This window comes from Carassius auratus, chromosome 16 (assembly GCF_003368295.1).
Source record: "Carassius auratus strain Wakin chromosome 16, ASM336829v1, whole genome shotgun sequence".
Taxonomy (NCBI): Eukaryota; Metazoa; Chordata; class Actinopteri; order Cypriniformes; family Cyprinidae; genus Carassius; species Carassius auratus.
This window is the reverse complement of record NC_039258.1, coordinates 18,639,890-18,659,247: the sequence shown is the minus strand read 5'-3', so window position 1 is coordinate 18,659,247 and position 19,358 is coordinate 18,639,890. Positions and strand designations below refer to the sequence as shown.

At 38.0% G+C, this 19,358-nt stretch overlaps 1 protein-coding gene across 2 annotated transcripts; it reads right to left on the bottom strand.

The window, feature by feature from the left end:
* Window positions 1-4,020: 4,020 nt before the first annotated feature.
* On the bottom strand, window positions 4,021-16,040 carry znf687a (zinc finger protein 687a). Of its 2 annotated transcripts, XM_026284621.1 has the most exons (12): window positions 15,956-16,040; window positions 13,136-15,203; window positions 9,414-9,492; window positions 9,218-9,302; window positions 8,009-8,193; window positions 7,720-7,911; window positions 7,422-7,584; window positions 7,111-7,338; window positions 6,807-6,919; window positions 6,664-6,695; window positions 6,587-6,633; window positions 4,021-5,624 (listed from the first exon to the last, which is right to left on the bottom strand). In XM_026284621.1, the coding sequence occupies exons 2-12, from the start codon at window positions 15,186-15,188 to the stop codon at window positions 5,043-5,045; spliced, it is 3,759 nt and encodes a 1,252-aa protein (XP_026140406.1). In that variant the 5' UTR covers window positions 15,189-15,203; window positions 15,956-16,040; the 3' UTR covers window positions 4,021-5,042. The 2 variants fall into 2 exon arrangements, with proteins under 2 accessions (XP_026140406.1, XP_026140405.1); XM_026284620.1 differs by having other exon boundaries at window positions 6,587-6,695.
* Between the last annotated feature and the right edge of the window lie 3,318 nt (window positions 16,041-19,358).

Sequence of the window (19,358 nt, the reverse complement as noted above, 5' to 3'; positions counted from 1 at the left end):
TCCGAAATGCACACACACAGAGCAGTGAACACACACACACACTGTGAGCACACACCCGGAGCAGTGGGCAGCCATTTATGCTGCGGCGCCCGGGGAGCAGTTGGGGGTTCGATGCCTTGCTCAAGGGCACCTAAGTCATGGTCCCCAACTTAGGAAAACCAAGGAACCGAAACTCCATCGGTGACAGAATGGAGAAAAAACCTTGGAAGAAACCAGGCTCAGTTGGGGGCCAGTTCTCCTCTGACCAGACGAAACCAGTAGTTCAATTCCAGGCTGCAGCAAAGTCAGATTGTGCAGAAGAATCATCTGTTTCCTGTGGTCTTGTCCTGGTGGTCCTCTGAGTCTTTACAGAGGATCTGTATCTGGGGCTTTAGTTGTCCTGGTCTCCACTGTCTTTCAGGGCAGTAGAGGTCCTTTCTAGGTGCTGATCCACCATCTGGTCTGGATACATACTGGATCTGGTGGCTACGGTGACCTCAGAATAAGAGAGAAACAGACTAATGTTAGCATAGATGCAACATAAGAACAAGTACATGAGGTAATTACCATGTCTGTTTTTTCACTGTGTCGCACGTTACCTGTCAAAACTCAAATGGAATCGCAATTACTTTAGCATCTGAATTTCCAATGATTCACATTGAAAACTGTCAATTTTGCCAGAGGTGGGACCATACTATGGAGAGTGTTTGTATTGGGAGGTGATGTCACTCAAAGACAATTGTGCCAAAATGCTTTGAACAATGGAGGTTAAGGCACTACTAAAGGATGCGTGTTAAAGAACAGACAGATGCGTGTTAAAGAACAGAGATGCGTGTTAAAGAACAGACAGTGCAACCCGGATCTCCTAATATTCTTTGCACCTTACACAATAAATAATTCTGTCATTTTTACCCCAAATGCAGCTACTATAGCCTGCTAACAGTTAGAGCCACATGGTACTAGTATTGGTCAATATTCACCATTAAACTTTTCACCTGAGGAATAAAATATAGGGTAAGATGCAAATAGGTAAATCGGAGTAGAACTGCAATGTTGTTTTGCTGATGTGCAGCAGAGTACAAACAGTGAGAGATTTGGGGTAAAAACTACAGAATATATCCCAATAAAAAACACGCCCCATAGTATAGTCCCACGCTTGACACAAATTGACAGCTTTCTGTGTAAGGCTTTTCAATTGCATTCGGACTATGTCACAATGTATGCGTCCACATGTGGAAAACTGCAATTAAATATACAATTTGCAATTCCTTTTGAAAATTGTCCAGAATATCCTTACCTGTCCATTGATTATGATCAATGCCTGAGAGATCTGCTGGCATTTTTAAATCGCCACAACAATTGTATGGGGTTTTGTGGACTCTGCTCGGTTAAGGAATTCCATGTTTGTTCCAACCTTTAAAATAAAGTAAAAAAAAAAAAATGGTTTTAATAACAGTGAATCAGTTCAATTAACTGTGTGAAGTTCATCATGAAATTGAGTCCATCATGTTTATGAGTTAAATTCACCTATGAGTTGGTCTTCAGAAGCAGAATATGCTCTAGTGATTGGCTGAAAGTTGTGCTTTCAAACTGTCTAATCAATGGGATGTTCCAGTCATTATAAATCACAGTTTTATGTTAATATCCTGGCTTTATCAAACACTGACAGTCGCTGGCACAGTAAGGGAGATCACACTGAAAGCGCTCAAAGACATTTCTATGACAAGTCACGCAGGTACTGGGTTACTCCGCAGCTTTAAAACAGTCCATATATAAACACTTATAGGTGTACCAAAGTGATAAGGACAAGTCAAAAACACGATCTGTATGTTTATGATGTTTACGCTCATAAATAATGTACATTCTGAACACAAAGTTACTAAGTGCAGCTTTAACTATAGCACGAAATAAAAATATATGTGCGTTTAAGTTACGTGAGGGTTAACGTTAGTTGATTATAACAGACAAGCAATTATGTAAAATGTATAATAAACATGAACTTACCGTTAGACGCCTCAATAAGGCTGCACTCGACGAGTTTTTCTCTCACAAATGTATCCATGTGCTTTTCTGACAGGAAAAAAAAACATTTTGAGTTATAACTTGTATGTAAAAAGACTTTATAAACCACAAAAGCATAAAATCACCTCACTAACGCGGCCTACCACACTCGCTGTGCATCTGCGCACTTTGAAATGCCCTGAGACGTCGATTATTTTCCGGGAATCACTTTGTTAGACTGAACCGGTTTATTTGAACTGGATCGTCGGTTCTCTTAGACCTGCGGTCCGACTATATTGCACGTAATTTGTATGATTTACATGTCGATATGGACAACTGCATGCGTTTACATTAGAGCAGAATGTCGTATTCACTTTTTGAACTCATTTGACTCACTTAAATGTCAAATTCGCTTTTCAGTGTCAGAAACTACTTTTTCCTCTATTTTCACAGTTATTCGCATATTTCAGCCATCCGTCACTGTCTGAAACTTAATAAAAACTGTATTAATATGTCGTCTCAGATATCTTAACATGATTATTCGAGTCACGTAACGTAGGTTGGCCGTTTGAGGTGAACAGTTCATCATTTAACGTAAATAATGTTGGCCTGTAACTGTTAGACGTTTAACAGTATTGTTTGCGCAAAAAAAGTTATAATTCTGCCAATTTAAAATAATTATTAAAGAAAAAATTAAATAAACTTACCTTAAAACAGTTGAAAGCCGTGGCTTTGCCCCGTTGTTCTTCCAAAGTGACAGTTGGGGAGCGATTTAAACATCTTCAAGGCGCGTTAAATAACCCAGCGCTGGCCTGAAACAACCCAGCGACGCAACCCAGCAGGTTTAACCCAACACCTGGTAAATTGAAACTACCCAAAAGTGTTTAAAAAGAAATAAAATAACCCAACAAAATGACCCAACATACTCAACCCAACATTTTGGGTTAAAAAATAACCCAGCCGTTTTTAGAGTGTATCTAAGATGTAGTTTTATTATGGGTTATTTAATTGCAGTTAAATGTTTGTATTAATTAGAGGTTGTGTTCTATTTCAAACCATTTATGCCCAAACATAAGGGTTAATAAAGATCTGTCTGTACAGGGAGTAAGTGTGTGATTTGAATAGTCAAACCTGAGACTTTCACACCCTCATGTGGTGTAGAAGCTCGCCATAACCAAAGTTAACCATAACTGATAACCTGAAGTTCATGCCAAGCTTTCATCAGATGCACAAGCCATCTACTTTGTCTTTGTCTGATGTTGTCACATAAAGGGGTAATGTTAATTATTCAAAACAGCTATTATACCTCATTTATTGTCAAAGAGTTTAAGCTAAATAAATCATAAAGGGGTAATGTTAATTATTCAAATTAGCTATTATACCTCATTTATTGTCAAAGAGTTTAAGCTAAATTAAACACATCTGGTGATATGCATGATATGCATTATACATTATCATTCAAGTCAGTAAGATTTAGTTTTAAAAAAAATTAATACTTTTATTCAGCAAGGAAACATTAATTTGATCAAAAGTGACAGTAAAGACGTGTTTCCATTTCAAATGAATGCTGTGCTTTAAGAACTATTTATCTATTTCCACTAAAATATTAAGCAGCACATTAAGCAGCCCATTTTTTCAACATTGATAAGAAAAGCTTACAGCTCACTCAGAGCGGGTCTAAGGTCGGAGGGCCTCGTCAATCAAACATTGTGGGCGGGGCCTGTGCAGAACTACATTATTCTGATAGGATTCTCAGAACAGCAGGATTTGAAAAAGGGGATTTTAAAATAGGGATTTATAAAAAAAAAAAAAAACACTGAGAGTATTTTTATTATTATTATAGGGTGGATGTGTAGACACACTTCCAACAAACATTAATGTTCAAACAACAACAAAAGTGAATTTTGCATCCGATGACCCCTTTAGGTTTTACATGACTGAACTTGAAGAAAAAAATAATATGGAAAAAAACATTTTTATTATTGATAGGTTTATCAAATGAGTATATACAGTAGACTACAAAAACGCACAGAGTAGTGATTAAGCCATTACAGTTTTTTATTTATCTCAACACAATCCATATGAAACTGCCAGAAAAAAGTCGGGTTACAGTAAAACAAATCTATATTAATCATCTTTAAAAAGAAAACCAGTAGACAAGATATACAAGGCACCAATAAAACATAATTTCAGCACAAACATAAAAATAACTCAACTCTTTCAAATCATCCTCAGCCTTTAACAGTAGTCTTAACCTTAGACTAAATAAAGAAGGCACTTTTTTTCTCATTTTAAAGATCAGCAACTATTCAGCAAGTTTCCTGATTTTAATGCCTCTGTGGAAACACAAATGGAAGAAATACAAACATTAAACATAAAAATAATTCAAGCACAAAGGAGTTACCTGATTCGGGAGCATTTGGCTGTTAGTAATTACAGTATTTCATCTATGTAAGCAGCTGCATTTTGCATTAGAGGAAACGGACTGTTGTACAATGGTATCACAGTAGGCAAAGGAATTTAGCAGGGCTGGTAAACGTGTGTGTGACACTCTGAATATGTCTCTCAGTGTCTCTTAACCTCTCAGATCAATAAAGAGCTAGTAGCAATCACTTTTTAGGTTGATCAAACCTAATCATTCATAGTATTCCTCTTCCATGTTTTTACAAAACTTGTCTAGCAGAGTTACTACATGTTGTTACAAACATGTATTGCCCTGATGCAGTGTTTTTCTCTAGTTTTTAGGTGAGAATGTAGAATGTGAAAAGCCTGTGGCAAACCCAAATGTTTAGAATTTGCAGACTTTCAATTACATACACGCTTTATGCTGAATCATACAAAAATTCCCCGAAAATAAGATGAAATTATATCTTGCATAAAGAAATTTAAATCTACTTAAATGAAAATTGAGAGAATTCCGTAATGAGAATTGGTGTGCTTAATTAAAATTGAAAAGTCACAAAGTAAAATAAATATCACAAAAAAAATTAAATTATGCTTGTTTTCATATTGTTGATTTTGGGGTGACATGTTCTTGACAGGTTTCACCCTTTCCGGTCTCTCTACGCTGGTTTGTCTGTTTTGTACGCGGTGATGAAGGCCATGCCGTGAGTTCTGAAGTGTGTATTAAGATCAGCAGGTTTGCTAAAGTAACGTCCACACACCTTACAGGTGTGCTTACCTTCCCCATCCTCCGCCTGTGCCCCCCCTACACTCGAGGGTGAGCCTGGGGACCCTGCTGCAACTGCCGAGTCAGAGGTCACAGAATTTGAACCAGTGACAGGAGACGCGTGTTTGCGCTCGGAGGGGGAATCACGCACTCGATGGCTGATGAAGAGATGTCTGCTGAGAGAGGAGGAGGATGCGAAACACGCACCGCACTGCTGACACTGAAAGCTGCTGCCCCCGTCACGGTGACAAACAATGTGCTGGAGAAACTCTTCCCTGTGCTCTGTGGTAAAGCCACACGGCATGCAGCGGAATCCTGTGGCTTCCTGCTCCTCAGCTGCAGTTCCTCTGCCAGGCCTGGTCAGGCTGCTCTCAGCCAATTGGCTTTCTGCTTCAACGGAGGCCCCGCCCAAAGTTCCAGGACCACCATCATGCTCAGACGAGCTGTCAGCTGCATCTGTGATACCAGGAACTGCCTGAAAGTGAGAGAGACACTGAAAGTGACTTGCTGTGCCATAACTACAGGAAGTCGTTCTCTTTCAATGAGCTTCACTATGGGGAAATTGTGTCCAGTTACTTCAAGTTGTAAAAAGTTTGACTTTATTTCGAAAAAATTATCATAAATGATTAATTTTGACTGAATCTGAATTAACACTGAATCAACATTGAATTGACTCAAGCTTCTGAAGAGCTGCTTGTGAATAAATGTCATGATTTACAAAATAAACTGAACCAACACTAAACTTACTGGAGCTGAATGATGACACTATTGTTTTTTTAGAGCTGTTTTACAGCAGAATTAGAATTTTCTCAGCTAATGAAGTTTGCAACATTGCTTCTATTTTCTTTTTTATTATAGTGAAGCTTCTTTGATTTTTTTTTTTTTTTTATCGGTATTATACAAAGCACTCTCTTCCTATACATGCATATTTGTTACCCTGGACGAAAAAAAAACGGGTATATTTGTAGCAATAGCCAACAAAACAATGGCAAAAATTATATAAACTAAAGATCAGAAATAGTACGATAATTTGAACATTTCCTACTGTAAACATAACAAAACAATTTTTGATAAGTAATATGAATTGCTAACTTAATTTGGACAACTTTAAAGACGATTCTCTCAATATTTCGAACTTTTGCACTCATTCCAGATTTTCCAATAGTTGTATCTCAGCCAGATATTGCCCGATCCTAACAAACCATAATCAATGGAAAGCTTATTTATTCATCTTTCAGATGACGTATAAATATCAATTTAAAAAAAATTGGCCCTTATGACTGGTCCAGTGTCACATACATGATCAGTGAAGAAACGAGGTGTAATTACATTTTCAAAAGCTGAATGTTACGGTGAACTCAAGCAACAAAAGTCACTGTCGGTTGATCATGGATTTGGATGTGTTTTGTTCATCATGGAGTGTATTTGGGCTCTTACCTGACTCTGACTCTTTGTGGCTGCTCCTCTGTCTCCTCCATGCTGAGCCTGAATATGTTTCTCAAGAATCAGCTTACTGCTGAAACTCCTCTTCCCACCTTTACAGAGTCTTCATAACAAGAAATGACAGTAAATGACTTCAAAAATAAGAGAATGTGTGTTATTTTAAAAACAAAAAAAGCCATAAAAGAAAAAATGTTGCTGAATACTTTTAACTTACTGGCAATAAAACGCTCTTTTGATGCCTTTGTGTTTGACACGGATGTGGCGTCTTAAACTTGATGATGAAGAGAAGGACCCTTCACAAAGAGTACATGGAAACTTCTTCAGTTCCTTCAACAAAACAAGATGAAACATTGTTTTTTTAGGTTTGTTGGTTCAGGACAAATTGCAAACAAGAATCATATATTTATATATTCGACAAATATATTCTTTCTTTCTTTTTTTGAGGTAGGAGTATTGAAACATTTTGTCAGTGCAAAAAAATCTCCTTATAGCTGAGTTCTGCCTGCTGAAGTCCTGACCTTGCCATGCTGCTCAGACATGTGTGTGATGTAGTTCTCTTTGTCTGTGTAGTGCGTCTGACACTGTGAGCAGCTCCATCTCTGGACAGCAGAGTTCCCATCCTCTCTCGCCCCTCTTCCTCTGTCCTCGTCTTCATCCTGTCCCTCCTGCTCCCCGTCAGAGCTCTCCATCTTTACCAAGTTGTTCTGTGCTGATGTGTCATAAACGCTAGAGTCCCTGTGAGAGTCCTAAAGACAAATTACAATTCGGTCATACACTCACAATGTCAATGAATAGAGCTTATTTTTGTCTAACTAAATAGAAAACAAACCTTAACATGCTCAAGAAGGGAACCCCTCTGAGTGAACAGCTTGTTACAGTCGGGACATTTAAAAACGTGCATCTTCTGCTTGGCTAAGTGAGTGTCGATATGGACACTGAGCAATGCTTTTTGTGTAAAAACAGTCCGACACATCACACATTTATAGATCTCCCTGTCGTAAAAAACAACGGTTATTAGCAACTAAAAAAAAAAAAAAGTGAACATACAAATTATTTTTTAGTTTTTAAAAGGGTTGCTTGACTGCAATTTCATGTAGCTCCAGTTTCAAGGTAGTTTCCCAACTTACTTGGACTGCCTTTCTGTCTCAGGGAGTTCGGGATGCTGGGAGACGCAGTGGCCCTCAGCACTAGAGGAAGATTTAAAAGCCATGGGGCAGGAGGGGCATTTATGGAAGACCTCACAGTGAGCCGTCTGCATGTGAGTCTTTACAGCATTCAAACTATTCGCTCCACCAAACACCAAATGACAACAAGCACATCTGCAATGAAAATTAGACAATGGGCATTAAAGTGCTCTTTTGAAAACAATGGATGAAACAAGGGTTTTATTAGTAGTCTGTATGGCTAGGTGGTTACCTATATCCAAGGCGCCGTGAGTAGTGGAGGCAGGTTTGATTCAGATGAGTGATGAGTTCATGAGACTGACAGGTGACACCGCATTCAGGGCAAACCAGCGGAGGGAGCTGCTGATGTAACCGCCGGTGAGCCGCAGCACTACATGAGTTCCACAGCGGCATCGGAGGAGAACACTGCATACAACACTAGAGAAAAATTCAAAATATAATATTATTAATAAATATTAAAGGAATAGTTCACACAAAAATGAAAATTCAAGTTGTGAGATTCTTTCTTCACTGAAAAAACTGAAAACTGAGTGATACATCACTTGCTTACAGAGATAAAAATAGCTGATAAAAACAATGCAATAATGCGCAATAATCCACAATGACTCCAGTCTGTCGATAAACATCTTGTGAAGTTAAAATCATCATGCTTGTAATAAACCATACTAATAAACCAATAATAAATGCTTGTAATAAACCAAATCAAAGACTTTTTAACTTTAAAACATTGTCTTGTCACATCAAAATCCACTAGCATACTTGTTAGAATGGTTTTAGACTGATTTCAGTTGTAAATGGTGCTTGATCTGTGCATATTTCTCTCCTGATTCAGATGAGACAACGTTTTTACTGGAGAAAGTAGTATTATAGATATAAGGCTCAATGGAAGCAATGATTTGAAGTTAAAAAATCTTAATGGTTTTTTTTATTGCAAACAAACTGCTTTTTAAATTCAAATTCATTAATCAAAAGACTGTAGTTGTGTAGATTATTGTGATGTTTTTATCAGCTGTTTACACTCTCATTCTGATGGCACCCATTCACTGCAAATTATCTATTTGTTGAGCAAGCAAATTCAAAGTTTCGACATCTACATTTACAATCTACATTTTGGATGGCCTGAGGGTGAAAATATTTTTTTAAGCAAATTTAAATTTTTAGGTGATATTAACTACTTGTAATAATAATAATAATGCTCATTTTATTATGTATTTTAATGTTAAACGATATTAAATAATAATAATGAAAAATGTTAATATATTTTTCCAATGCTAAAAGCAGGGCAGGGCGAATGCAAGTCTGAACTAGTGGTTGACCGATTTATCGGTAAGGCCGATAAATGAGCAAAATTAATGCCCCAAATAAACCACCAAAATGAAGAAGAAGAAGCAAAAGATAGCTCACGGTTATAGTCCTGACACCCACACGTGCACTCACTCACCGTTTCGGTGCCACCAGGCTCCACCTCTTGAAAGTGTGCCATTATTTCTGCCTTCCCTTTGAATGGACTCCAACACTCTGGACAGCTGAGAACAGGGAGTACACAAACATACCAGGCAGCATCTTAATCATTCAGTCTCCATTCATTTTTGTTTATTTCTCTTTCATTCAAACATAAAAATCAAATGTGTTGTTACCTGTTATCAGAAGATTGTGACAGATGGACCCCACTTTCTTTAATGGCAGACAGAGTGGAGGCAGCTGGAGAAAGCACACCTGTAAAAGAGACTGTACTGTGAGCACATATTACATATCAGCTAAATCATTCTGAAATGGACATGGGTTAATGAAATGTACTAATCTAGATAATCGTGGACAATTATCTACAGCACTGTAAACCAATGATTTATAGTTCAGCTCCCTAAAGAGTACGTTTGCAATGCACTGAGCACAGAGACTGCTCTATGAAAAAGTGTGCAGAAAGAACAAGCCCCAGATGAATTATTCGGCATCAATGCTTGAGTTGTTTGATTTGCAGTGCAGAGACAGTGACTGCTACTTGATCCCTGTGTGAACATCTTCTACTATTGAGTTTCATGTTTGTTTTGTAAACTAAAATTAAGAATCAAATTTCATCCATACAAGCATTTCCAAAAGTTTTAATAACAAGGACCCCAAAATATGATGATATATTTGCGAGGAACTTCTTTCTTAAAATATAAAAGCAGGTATGCAGACTTTTAAACACTAATGTTCAAAAGTTTGGGGTCGGTATCATTTTTTCAGTCTCTTATGCTCACCAAGATTACATTTATTTTAATATGAAAATATATTACTATTGTGAAATATGATTACATTATAAGATAACAGATTTCAATTTTAATATGTTAAAAAGCACTTTATTCCTTTTACCATTACCCCAGTCTTCAGTGTCAAAATATTCTTCAGAAAACATTTTAATATGCTGGCTATCAATATTGAAACAGTTAATGTTTCTGCAAACTATTTTCAAGATTAATTTATAAAAAGTTCAAAAGAACAGCATTTATATCAAAATGAAATCTATTTTAACATTATAAATATATTTCATGTCAATTGTGATCAATTTAGTGCATTCACACTGAATTAATAAAAATAAAAATAAAAATTAAATACTGACCAATCGACAATTGTGTCAAAGACATTTAAATGTCCACATCAAAAAAATTTGTACAAAAGTGATTTTATATTCATAGAAAGCCCATTAAATGCAAGTGAAGTGTCTGCTTTTAAAGGGGTCATATGATATTGCTAAACATAGCATTATTTGGTGTATTTGGTGTAATGAAATGTGTTTATGCTGTTTAAGGTTCCAAAAACACATTACTTTTAACATACTGTACATTATTGTTGCGCCTCTATGCATCTTTCTGAAATGCATTGATTTTTACAAAGCTCATCATTCTGAAAACCGAGGTGTATGCTGATTAGCCAGCTATCTAATGCGTTGTGATTGGCCAAATACCTCAAACATGTGATGGAAATGTTACGCCCCTCACCATACTGTGGTGGCATCTCCCGGCACGACCAGACAAAACCAATAAAACCCATTATAAACCAGGAATTTGTTGCATCCAGTGGGGACATAATTACTGATTATAATGACTTATACTGTCTTTTTATGCGTTGTGTTGTGTATCGCACTGTGTAAACATAAAACCATGTCTGAATTTGTGATTGGAGAAATGACAAACAACAAGCGCTACTCTACACTGCTCAAAACTCATGTTTGAATAATCAGTGGCAAATTCTTTAAATATGTAAACGTACTAACAGGCTATGAATCAGAAGCGTCAAACTGTCTTTGCAAAGTTGGAACTGTCCCACTGTATAGAACAGCCTTTGTGCACATTGTAGCACTGTAAGCTACTGGAAACAGTCCTCGTCCTCCGTAAAATGCGCTGCACACTAGGGCTGTCACTTTTTATTCGATAGTCAAATATGCATCCGAACATGACGTGAAATATCCATAATCGAACTATAAATAAAATATCAGTTTTTTAAAATGCCATGTATAGAGCATTTTTTACAGTCTATGATTAGACCGTTTGTTTTTTATTTTATTCTTTGCCATCTTATCCAATAGAGGGCACTTTAGACATATTGTAGCGTAGCCCCATGACCAAATCAAGCGAATAATAGCTAGTAGCCAGGCACGTCTGTGTGCTCCGAACGTTTGTTCTCCACTGCGGGGGAACATTGTAAATAAAAAGAGAGCCGCACTTAATCCAGATCAAGTTGATAGACGGGTGTTTCTTGCAAACAATATAAAAAAATATATATAATTTGGCTAGGCTATATGCCTTACTCCTGCTGCTGTTTTAAGTTGTCACGTTATTGTTTGTGCCTGGTCCTAATTTCTTTTTCTTTTTTTTTTTTCATTTAGCCTAATGTTGTGGGATATGCATAGTGGCACTTCATGTAAGTTGATCATCTGCTGTTTCAAACATTAAGTAAAAATAATAATAATCCAGATGGTCCTGTTTATGACTCACTGTTAATAAATTTGTGATTGAATCTCCATTAGGCTACGGTGTTTTTTTTGTGCGCGGGGGGCAGGCACGTAGATATTCAAATATATTTGAATATATTGCATTATATTCGATATCCGTTCGAATTAGATTTTTCTCAAAAGTGACAGCCCTACTGCACACAACTGAATTTATGGGTTGAACTATTCTGGAACAATGTTGTAAATATAACTTAACCACTGATTTCTGGTTGTGTTTTCTTTTGGAAGGCCAAACAAAGTAGTTACACTTTCACAACGGAACACAGCATCTCCACGGCATGGCGGCGGCAAAAGTGAGAATAAAAATTATGCATTCTTTCGTTGTGTGAAGATTTGGGAGGCATTACGCAAATCTACCCACATCATGACGTAGACATGGGGGAGTGTTTGAACGAGCCTTATTAGGGGGGCGTGGACCAGTCTACTTTTATAAAGAATATCTTTTTTTGAGACTTTAGTCTTTACAACTTTACATATCTTCTTTATGCACCAAGAGCTTTTCAACATTTCAAAGATAAAGGAAAATTTGAAATCGCATCATATGACCTATTTAAGGTTTCCAATATGTTTTGGGAGATTAAAATGTCACTCAGTGTAACACTTATAATTATGTTAAAATTTAAACAACATTAAACCAACTTATTCTGAACTGTACGCATTAAAATATATAAAAGAATAGGTGAGCATACAAAATTCTTGCATTTAAATTAGTAAAAAATTACTGCTGACAAATGGTCAAACTGGTATAGTGGCAAAGTTTAAAACCGTGAAATTACAAGTATTCTTTTGATATGTCATAAACTGATTCTTATGGTAAATATGCTGACAAGATTGTTACACTGAATGAGATCTTAGTGGCTGTTTTCTGTAAATCATGTTACAAATGTATGATATTTATTATATGTGCTAAAGAAATATAGATTTAATGAATCTAATGTATTGAAAAACAACAACAAAAATTCAAAGCTGTATCCTTATTGTACTTGAAACCCTTTTTTGTCTTTGACCCAACTGCAATTGCAAATGTCAGGATTTCTTACAGGTTTTTAAAAAGCAAAATTAAAAATGTAATAAATAAAAAGTGTTGAAATAATCAACTTGATCCTAATTTAACATTTAAAATACATTTTGTAAAACCTTTTTGGGTTCTTTCAAATTTTCCACAGACCCCCTATCATCCCCACGTGGACCATATTTTGACATCACCTGATCCAAAATGTCCAAATCTAAAATATTTACTCCCTTACTCACAAGTCTTGTTAGTTACGTATAAATGTCTAAAAATACTGAGAGATTTGAGAAAAGGCCTTATAAGTATTCTTTTACTACTGCATCTATAAATACACTAACAGTGACAGAGACACAAACCTATAGGCACGGTATCCTGCTGGCCAATCATCTGCTCCACACTGACAGGACTCATGATGAGGTGTGAGCACTGCATAACCAGCCCCTTCTCCTTGTGCTCTCGTGCGTGGAGCAGCAGGCTGCACTTGTTAAAGAAAGCCAGACGTTTGGAGCAGTGGTTACAGGTCACCTCGATCCTCATAGAGCGCCGATCGTAGTGCCTCGCCAGACTGCGCTCCAGAGCGAATGCATCACCGCATTCAAGGCAACGGTATCCCGTTGAGGGCACTCGAAGACCCCATTCTGGTGGAGGCGGGATGGAGAGGTCTGGATGATAACTTGGCAGTGGATTCTTACTGTTTAGGATTTTGTTGAAGGCCTCAACGAGGCTAGACTGGCTGCGTGAGATAACAGCTCCCGAGTTGTTCACAATGGAGGCTGGTTTGGCAGTCCCAGGATTCCCGTTCATCGTTTTCTGCCCCAAACTGCGAACCCCGGGCATTGGCGAAGAGGTGATGGATGGGAGGGTTGATGTTCTGGTGATCTTGACTGCAGTGGTGGAAAGACTGGTGGCCATCTGATTCTGTGCCTTGCTGGCTGCAAACAACATAGCTGTGCTGGCATCCTGAAGGGTGGACACTGGCAACATCGACAGCTTTGAACCCTGAGCTCGTCTTTGAGGAGCATCACCAGACTTCTGAATCCTATGGGCCCCTGCTTGAACTTTAGAGCCACCAAGACCCTTGGAGGTCCCTCCTTTGGGAGCCACTTTAGATACAGTACGTGATATGTTTCCAGCAGACGTTTTGACAGTCTTGATTCTGACTTTGAGAGGCTTGGAGGAGGTTTTGCCGGAGTTTGTGACATCTCCAGAGGGGGACTCTACCAAACTAGTCTTGGTGGATTTCCCTCGTGTCTCCACACCTCCACCAGCCTCTGTTTTTAGTTGGAGACCACTATTCTCCTGCACACTTATGCTCATGTCAATAACTTGATTTTGAGCAGCTCCTTCTTTTCTGACCTTCTGTTCTGGCTCATTGGCTTCTTGTTGATTTGACAGCCGAGGTTGAGGGATTTCTGGCTCAGGGCTTTCAGGAGAATCTCTCTCCTCGATTATGTGCTCCACATCTTTTTCTTCAGCTGGCAGGTCGCTTGTGGAGGTCAAAGATGTTGGGTTGACGCCGCTTTGTAGAAGTGTTGGATTCTGGACAGATGGCTCTTCAATTTGAGTGTTACTAACTGGTAAGGAAGGGGATGAGGGAGATGGTGGTTGAAACATGCTTGAAGGAGACCGCTTCAGGCGTGGTACCTTGGGAGCAGAGCACCGTTGGGAATCCGGGCTTTCTTGTATGACAAGCGCAGGGCTACCGAGGTCTGGTTCAGATTCTTCATCTTCAGATAAGTGTCGACGGACTCCTGCCCTCAAAGCGCCATTTAATGGTGGTGCTTCCTCACAATCAACTCTTGCAGGAAAGTCTGAACTAATTAAATGTGAAGATAAGATGGGAGGGTCAGGCAGGGGTAAAGACTGAGCTTTGGAGAAAGTGCTAGAAGGGTGTTTAGAAGAAGTGCCATCTTGGTTGTCATCAGTAGAAACACTAGGAGCAGAGAGAGACCAAAGCTGCCCATTGGGCTGCATCCGGATTAGAGATGGTGGCGTAGAGGGTTCTGTAGCCCCAACAGAGACAGTTTTGAGTCGATTAATGATGAACGGATCTGGTGGCACCAGGCTATCTTCGCTGGGACCTTGCTGGGGAGACTCATGTGAGGCATCAGCACCAGAAATGTCCCCTTCAGTTACATTCCCTTCAGTTTTGTCATCAGAATGTACACTGTTTTTTACAATCACACTGACCACGGAGGGGTCATTTTGAGGAGCTAAAGGAACAGGCTCAGGGCTTTCTGGAGGTCTTAGGCATGGACTTCCACTTCTCTCCTTTCCAACAACACCACTGCGCTCATTTTGATTGCCATCAGTGTCAGACTGAATTGCTTCTTTGGCGTCAATGTCTGGAATGTCAAATGCTGCCAGCAGGTCATCAAAATCTGGTGTCTTCATGTCCCCCATTCCCATGTGGATGACAAATACCTGCATTAAAAAAAAAAAAACATCACAAAAAGCACAGATGTGATCAACTGTTCTTAATGTAGAAAATAAATTATGTAGAAAATGCATTCAGATAAATTCAACATTTGGAAAACATGAGAAAAGGCTAATAATTTGCTTGTCAAACAATATAAATATAAAAAGGTGTGTGTGTATGTGTGTGTGTGTGTTTGTGTATAGCTAGATTATACATAGTTAATAGCTGCATTAAATTGCAGGAAAAAAACGAGGTTACACAGGAAGTAGGCTATCAATAACAATTGATCTTCTGCATGTGACATTTTACATGTATGCAGTAGCAATGCCCAGCTGCAATTTAATCTGTGAATGTACGGAATTCCGCGTAGCACATATAACTTGATCTGCAAATATAACTTCATAATAGTCATTTCATATGCTAGCTAAACCAAAAAATATTTAATATGTCCTTTGGGCGACATTACGGCTACATATTTCCACAGAGAATGTCGTTCTGCAATAAGTGACAGTCTGCAGGTCGCGATTATGAATTGTATCTGTCAAATATAATAGTCTTGCTAAAGTGTCTAGCCCAACAGCTACAACAGATTAGCTTAATGCGCAGCCTGCAACGTCTGACGTCGATAATACTAAAAAACAAGAAGTTCATATGATGATGATGGCCATTATTAGTCAGCTTCTATATTTATACTGACAGTAAAGCCATAAATGTGACTATTGTTGCTCTATGTGTCCAAGCATAAAACTTTCTTTACCTGACCAAATATTCTCGTCTACTCCTGGACTGACCCAGGACGGCGCACAGCATTTGCGTCACATCTGGAGAAAAACAAGTCGTACACATGCAAATGTTGAGAAGTGTAAATCGAAAAGAGAGCCGTTTAATTATGATGTATTTACAAGATGTATTACAACTTTCAGTTGTCTCGCAAACGGCCGCTATTATGAAACAAAGACGCAGCTATTTATCAAAGTGTAACGTTACGTTAGGTTACCTGTTGTGACAGTCTGCGAAAATGATTTTATGCTCATGATATTCACGAACACGGGCAACTTGTTGAATTTGACAAGCCTTTTACTACGGAAGAGTCCATGCTGATTTATACTACATACTACATCAAATGTATGACTGGGTGTTTGGGACGGAGCAAGACCACTTTGTTCAGCCAGCGTCTAACGTTACAGTAATCGTTCCATCGGTTGTTTTGAATTAATTGGTTTAACAGCTTCAAAATGTCTGATTCCAATGGTAAACTTTATCAAAGGATTACAAATCAAGTAAATATATAAATGTTAAATATTTAAAACACCGTTCAACATGAGTAGTTTTTTTTTTTTCAAATTGTTGTAATGTATGCATAACAGTTATACAATGTTTTAAAACCCCTATATTCAAAAAATATACATGTAGGTTATGTAATATGCCATGATATGAACCAATCTGATGACGTAAATGAACCAAATCCACTGAAACGAATTGTTCGAAAGAACCGATTCGCATAAACTAATAGAACTTCTCATTGGTGATGGGAAGTTTGGCTCTTTTTAAAGATTCGGCTGCCTTAGAACAACTGGCTTACGCCTCCCAAATGGCACTTTAATTGGTATCACTGAGCCTTCTATTTTAGCCCAATTTAGCAATTGTGAATGGTTTGTGTGTTGATCAGTGTTGGGGCTAGTTACTCAAAAAAGTAATATATTACATATTACATATTACTCTCAAAAATAGTAATGCCTTACTTTACTTTATTACTCCCTGGAGAAAGTAACTAGTTATATTACTAGTTATATTACTAGTTACATCTTTTTTTCTTAATTACTCTATGATTGCCTGAGATGCATCAGATGGAGGGAGAACATACAAAGGAGGAGTGTTCTTTAGGGTCTTTATCAGTGGCGGCTCCTGCCAATTCTCTCAGGGGGGACAAATGTTTGCTCTATTAATGAGGATAGGTCACCCATTCAATTGATAAATTAACGGGTAGTTAAAGATGTAAAGGGAACCGAACTACTATAGTATTAATTAAAAATAAACTGACATTAGGAATCAATCTCTTGCACTCCTTATTTTTCTATATCCGTGATAACACTATTTATCAGCATATGAAGACTAACACTAGGATGTGGTTTTTCCAAAAAATACTTTTTACTTTTCGATTTCAGTTTAATAAGAAATAATTGAAGTTACATAAATCACTGTTTACACAACTCACTTATATTACTGCTCGTCAGTACACCTGTTCTCTAATCAGCGGTTAATTCCATCAGGTGCGTGATTTCACATAGAGCAGCTGTTACTACACAGAGCCGTTATTAACTGAGAAGATGCGCAAATCCAGTTCATTATTTTAAGCGTTTATTGGCACGGTTGTATGAACATATGGTTCACGCACCTGATGGAATAAACCGCTGATTAGAGAACCGGCTTTACTGAGATGCGCATTAACGAGCGGCCGATCGTGATCGGAGCACTCCTACAAAATAATTACTGAATCTCCACCCGTCGAAACTAGCTTTCTGTTGCTGGGAACCTTCCTCTGAAAAAGAGCTAGCCATTGTTGACGCTTCCATTTTTCCCCATCTGTCTGAGCGTGCCGCTCTGCTGCCGGCTGTCGACCAATCAGTGATGGTAAATGATACCTCGTGCCAAACCCAGACCAATCACTGTTCCATTCACGCCCTCCCTTCTGTTCTCTGTGTTGTGTGCCTTGTGTGTGTGATGAAGGTGCTACTGGCAAATGTAACGCAAGTAACTAGCTTGGGAAAACTGTAATAATATTACCATTTTCAGACGAGTAATGCCTTACACTACTAGTTACTGAAAAAAGTAATATTATTACAGTAACGCGTTACTTTGTAACGCGTTACACCCAACACTGGTGTTGATAAACATATTTTATTCTGTTTTTTTTTTTTCATAAAAGCCTTATTTTTATGCTCTTTTTTTACAATACAAAAAATACACATATACTATTATTTAACATTTTATTAAAACTTTAATAATAACACTTTAGTACATAGTGCAGGTTGGAATTCAGAAATATCAGATGCCTCAGTTTTAAAGTCCTGATGCGATTTATCCTCTCTGTGATTATTTATCCTGTTTCTGAGAAGACTCGCTCTGAGGGGACCAGTGTTGCAACAATGCAGTGTCTTACCTTAACCAATGCTCTTGCGTTTAAATCCCTCGTTATCTTCGAAGCTTGTGTCCCCATTCCTTCTTTCACATAATGGCATGATCCTAATCAGTCCTCCTATGTGATCAGCCGCATGTGTATTTTATTATTATTAGTATTTTACTTTCTCATTATATTCAGTGCTGAAAAATACTTTCTCAGACTCAGATGGTAAAAGTGAGCTATCATTTATATTTTCAATGTATATATAAAAATATATATTTTACTTATCTTTTAATTTCAGATTTTCAGTCAGACCATCAAGAGAATAACAAGAAGTATACAGCTGTCATGACAAGTGTCAGTTAGTCTAGAGCAGTTCACATAGCTGTTTTATACATGAATAAATAATAGAATGGGATAGAACAGAACAGATTAGAATAGAATAGGTAAGTGCTAGTATTAGATGGTAAAGCGCCGGTGAAAAATATATATTTTTTAAAATGACTAAAGACTAAAGCTGTTCAAACTGAGACTGGGAGGTCATTCCACCAGCACAGTCCATGAAAAGGTCAGTGAGCGTGATTTTGAACCTCTTTTGGATGTCACCACAAGATGCCGTTCACTTGCACAACACATGCTTCTGGAAGGTGCATAAGTTTGAACTAGTGAATATATGTATATTGGTGCAGTGCCAGTGGTTGTCTCATTTGTAGGCAAGCATCAGTACCTTGAATTTGATGAGAGCGGCTACTGGTAGCAAGTGTAACCTGATAATGAGAGGAGTAACGTGAGATTGCTTTTTTTTTGGCTCACTGCTGCATTCTGGATAAGTTGCAGAGGCTTGACAGAACATGCAGGAAGGCCGCCAAGAGAGCATTACAATAGTCCAGTCTGGAGAGAACAAGCTTGGACAAGAAGTTGTGCGACTTGCTCTGACAGAAAGGGTCTAATCTTCCTAATCCTGTAAAAGGCAAATCTGCAGGATATATGTTAATACATAATATGGCAATATGCAATGCACGCAGCTACCATCGGGTCA

Excerpts from the sequence above, each read along its gene's own strand:
- znf687a (XM_026284620.1), bottom strand. The coding sequence starts at position 15,188 with ATGGGAATGGGGGACATGAAGACACCAGATTTTGATGACCTGCTGGCA. Across the intron at positions 9,493-13,135 it reads GCAGGATACCGTGCCTATAG|GTGTGCTTTCTCCAGCTGCC; the intron begins GTTTGTGTCTCT and ends TCTCTTTTACAG. Across the intron at positions 7,912-8,008 it reads TCACGGCGCCTTGGATATAG|ATGTGCTTGTTGTCATTTGG; the intron begins GTAACCACCTAG and ends TTTTCATTGCAG.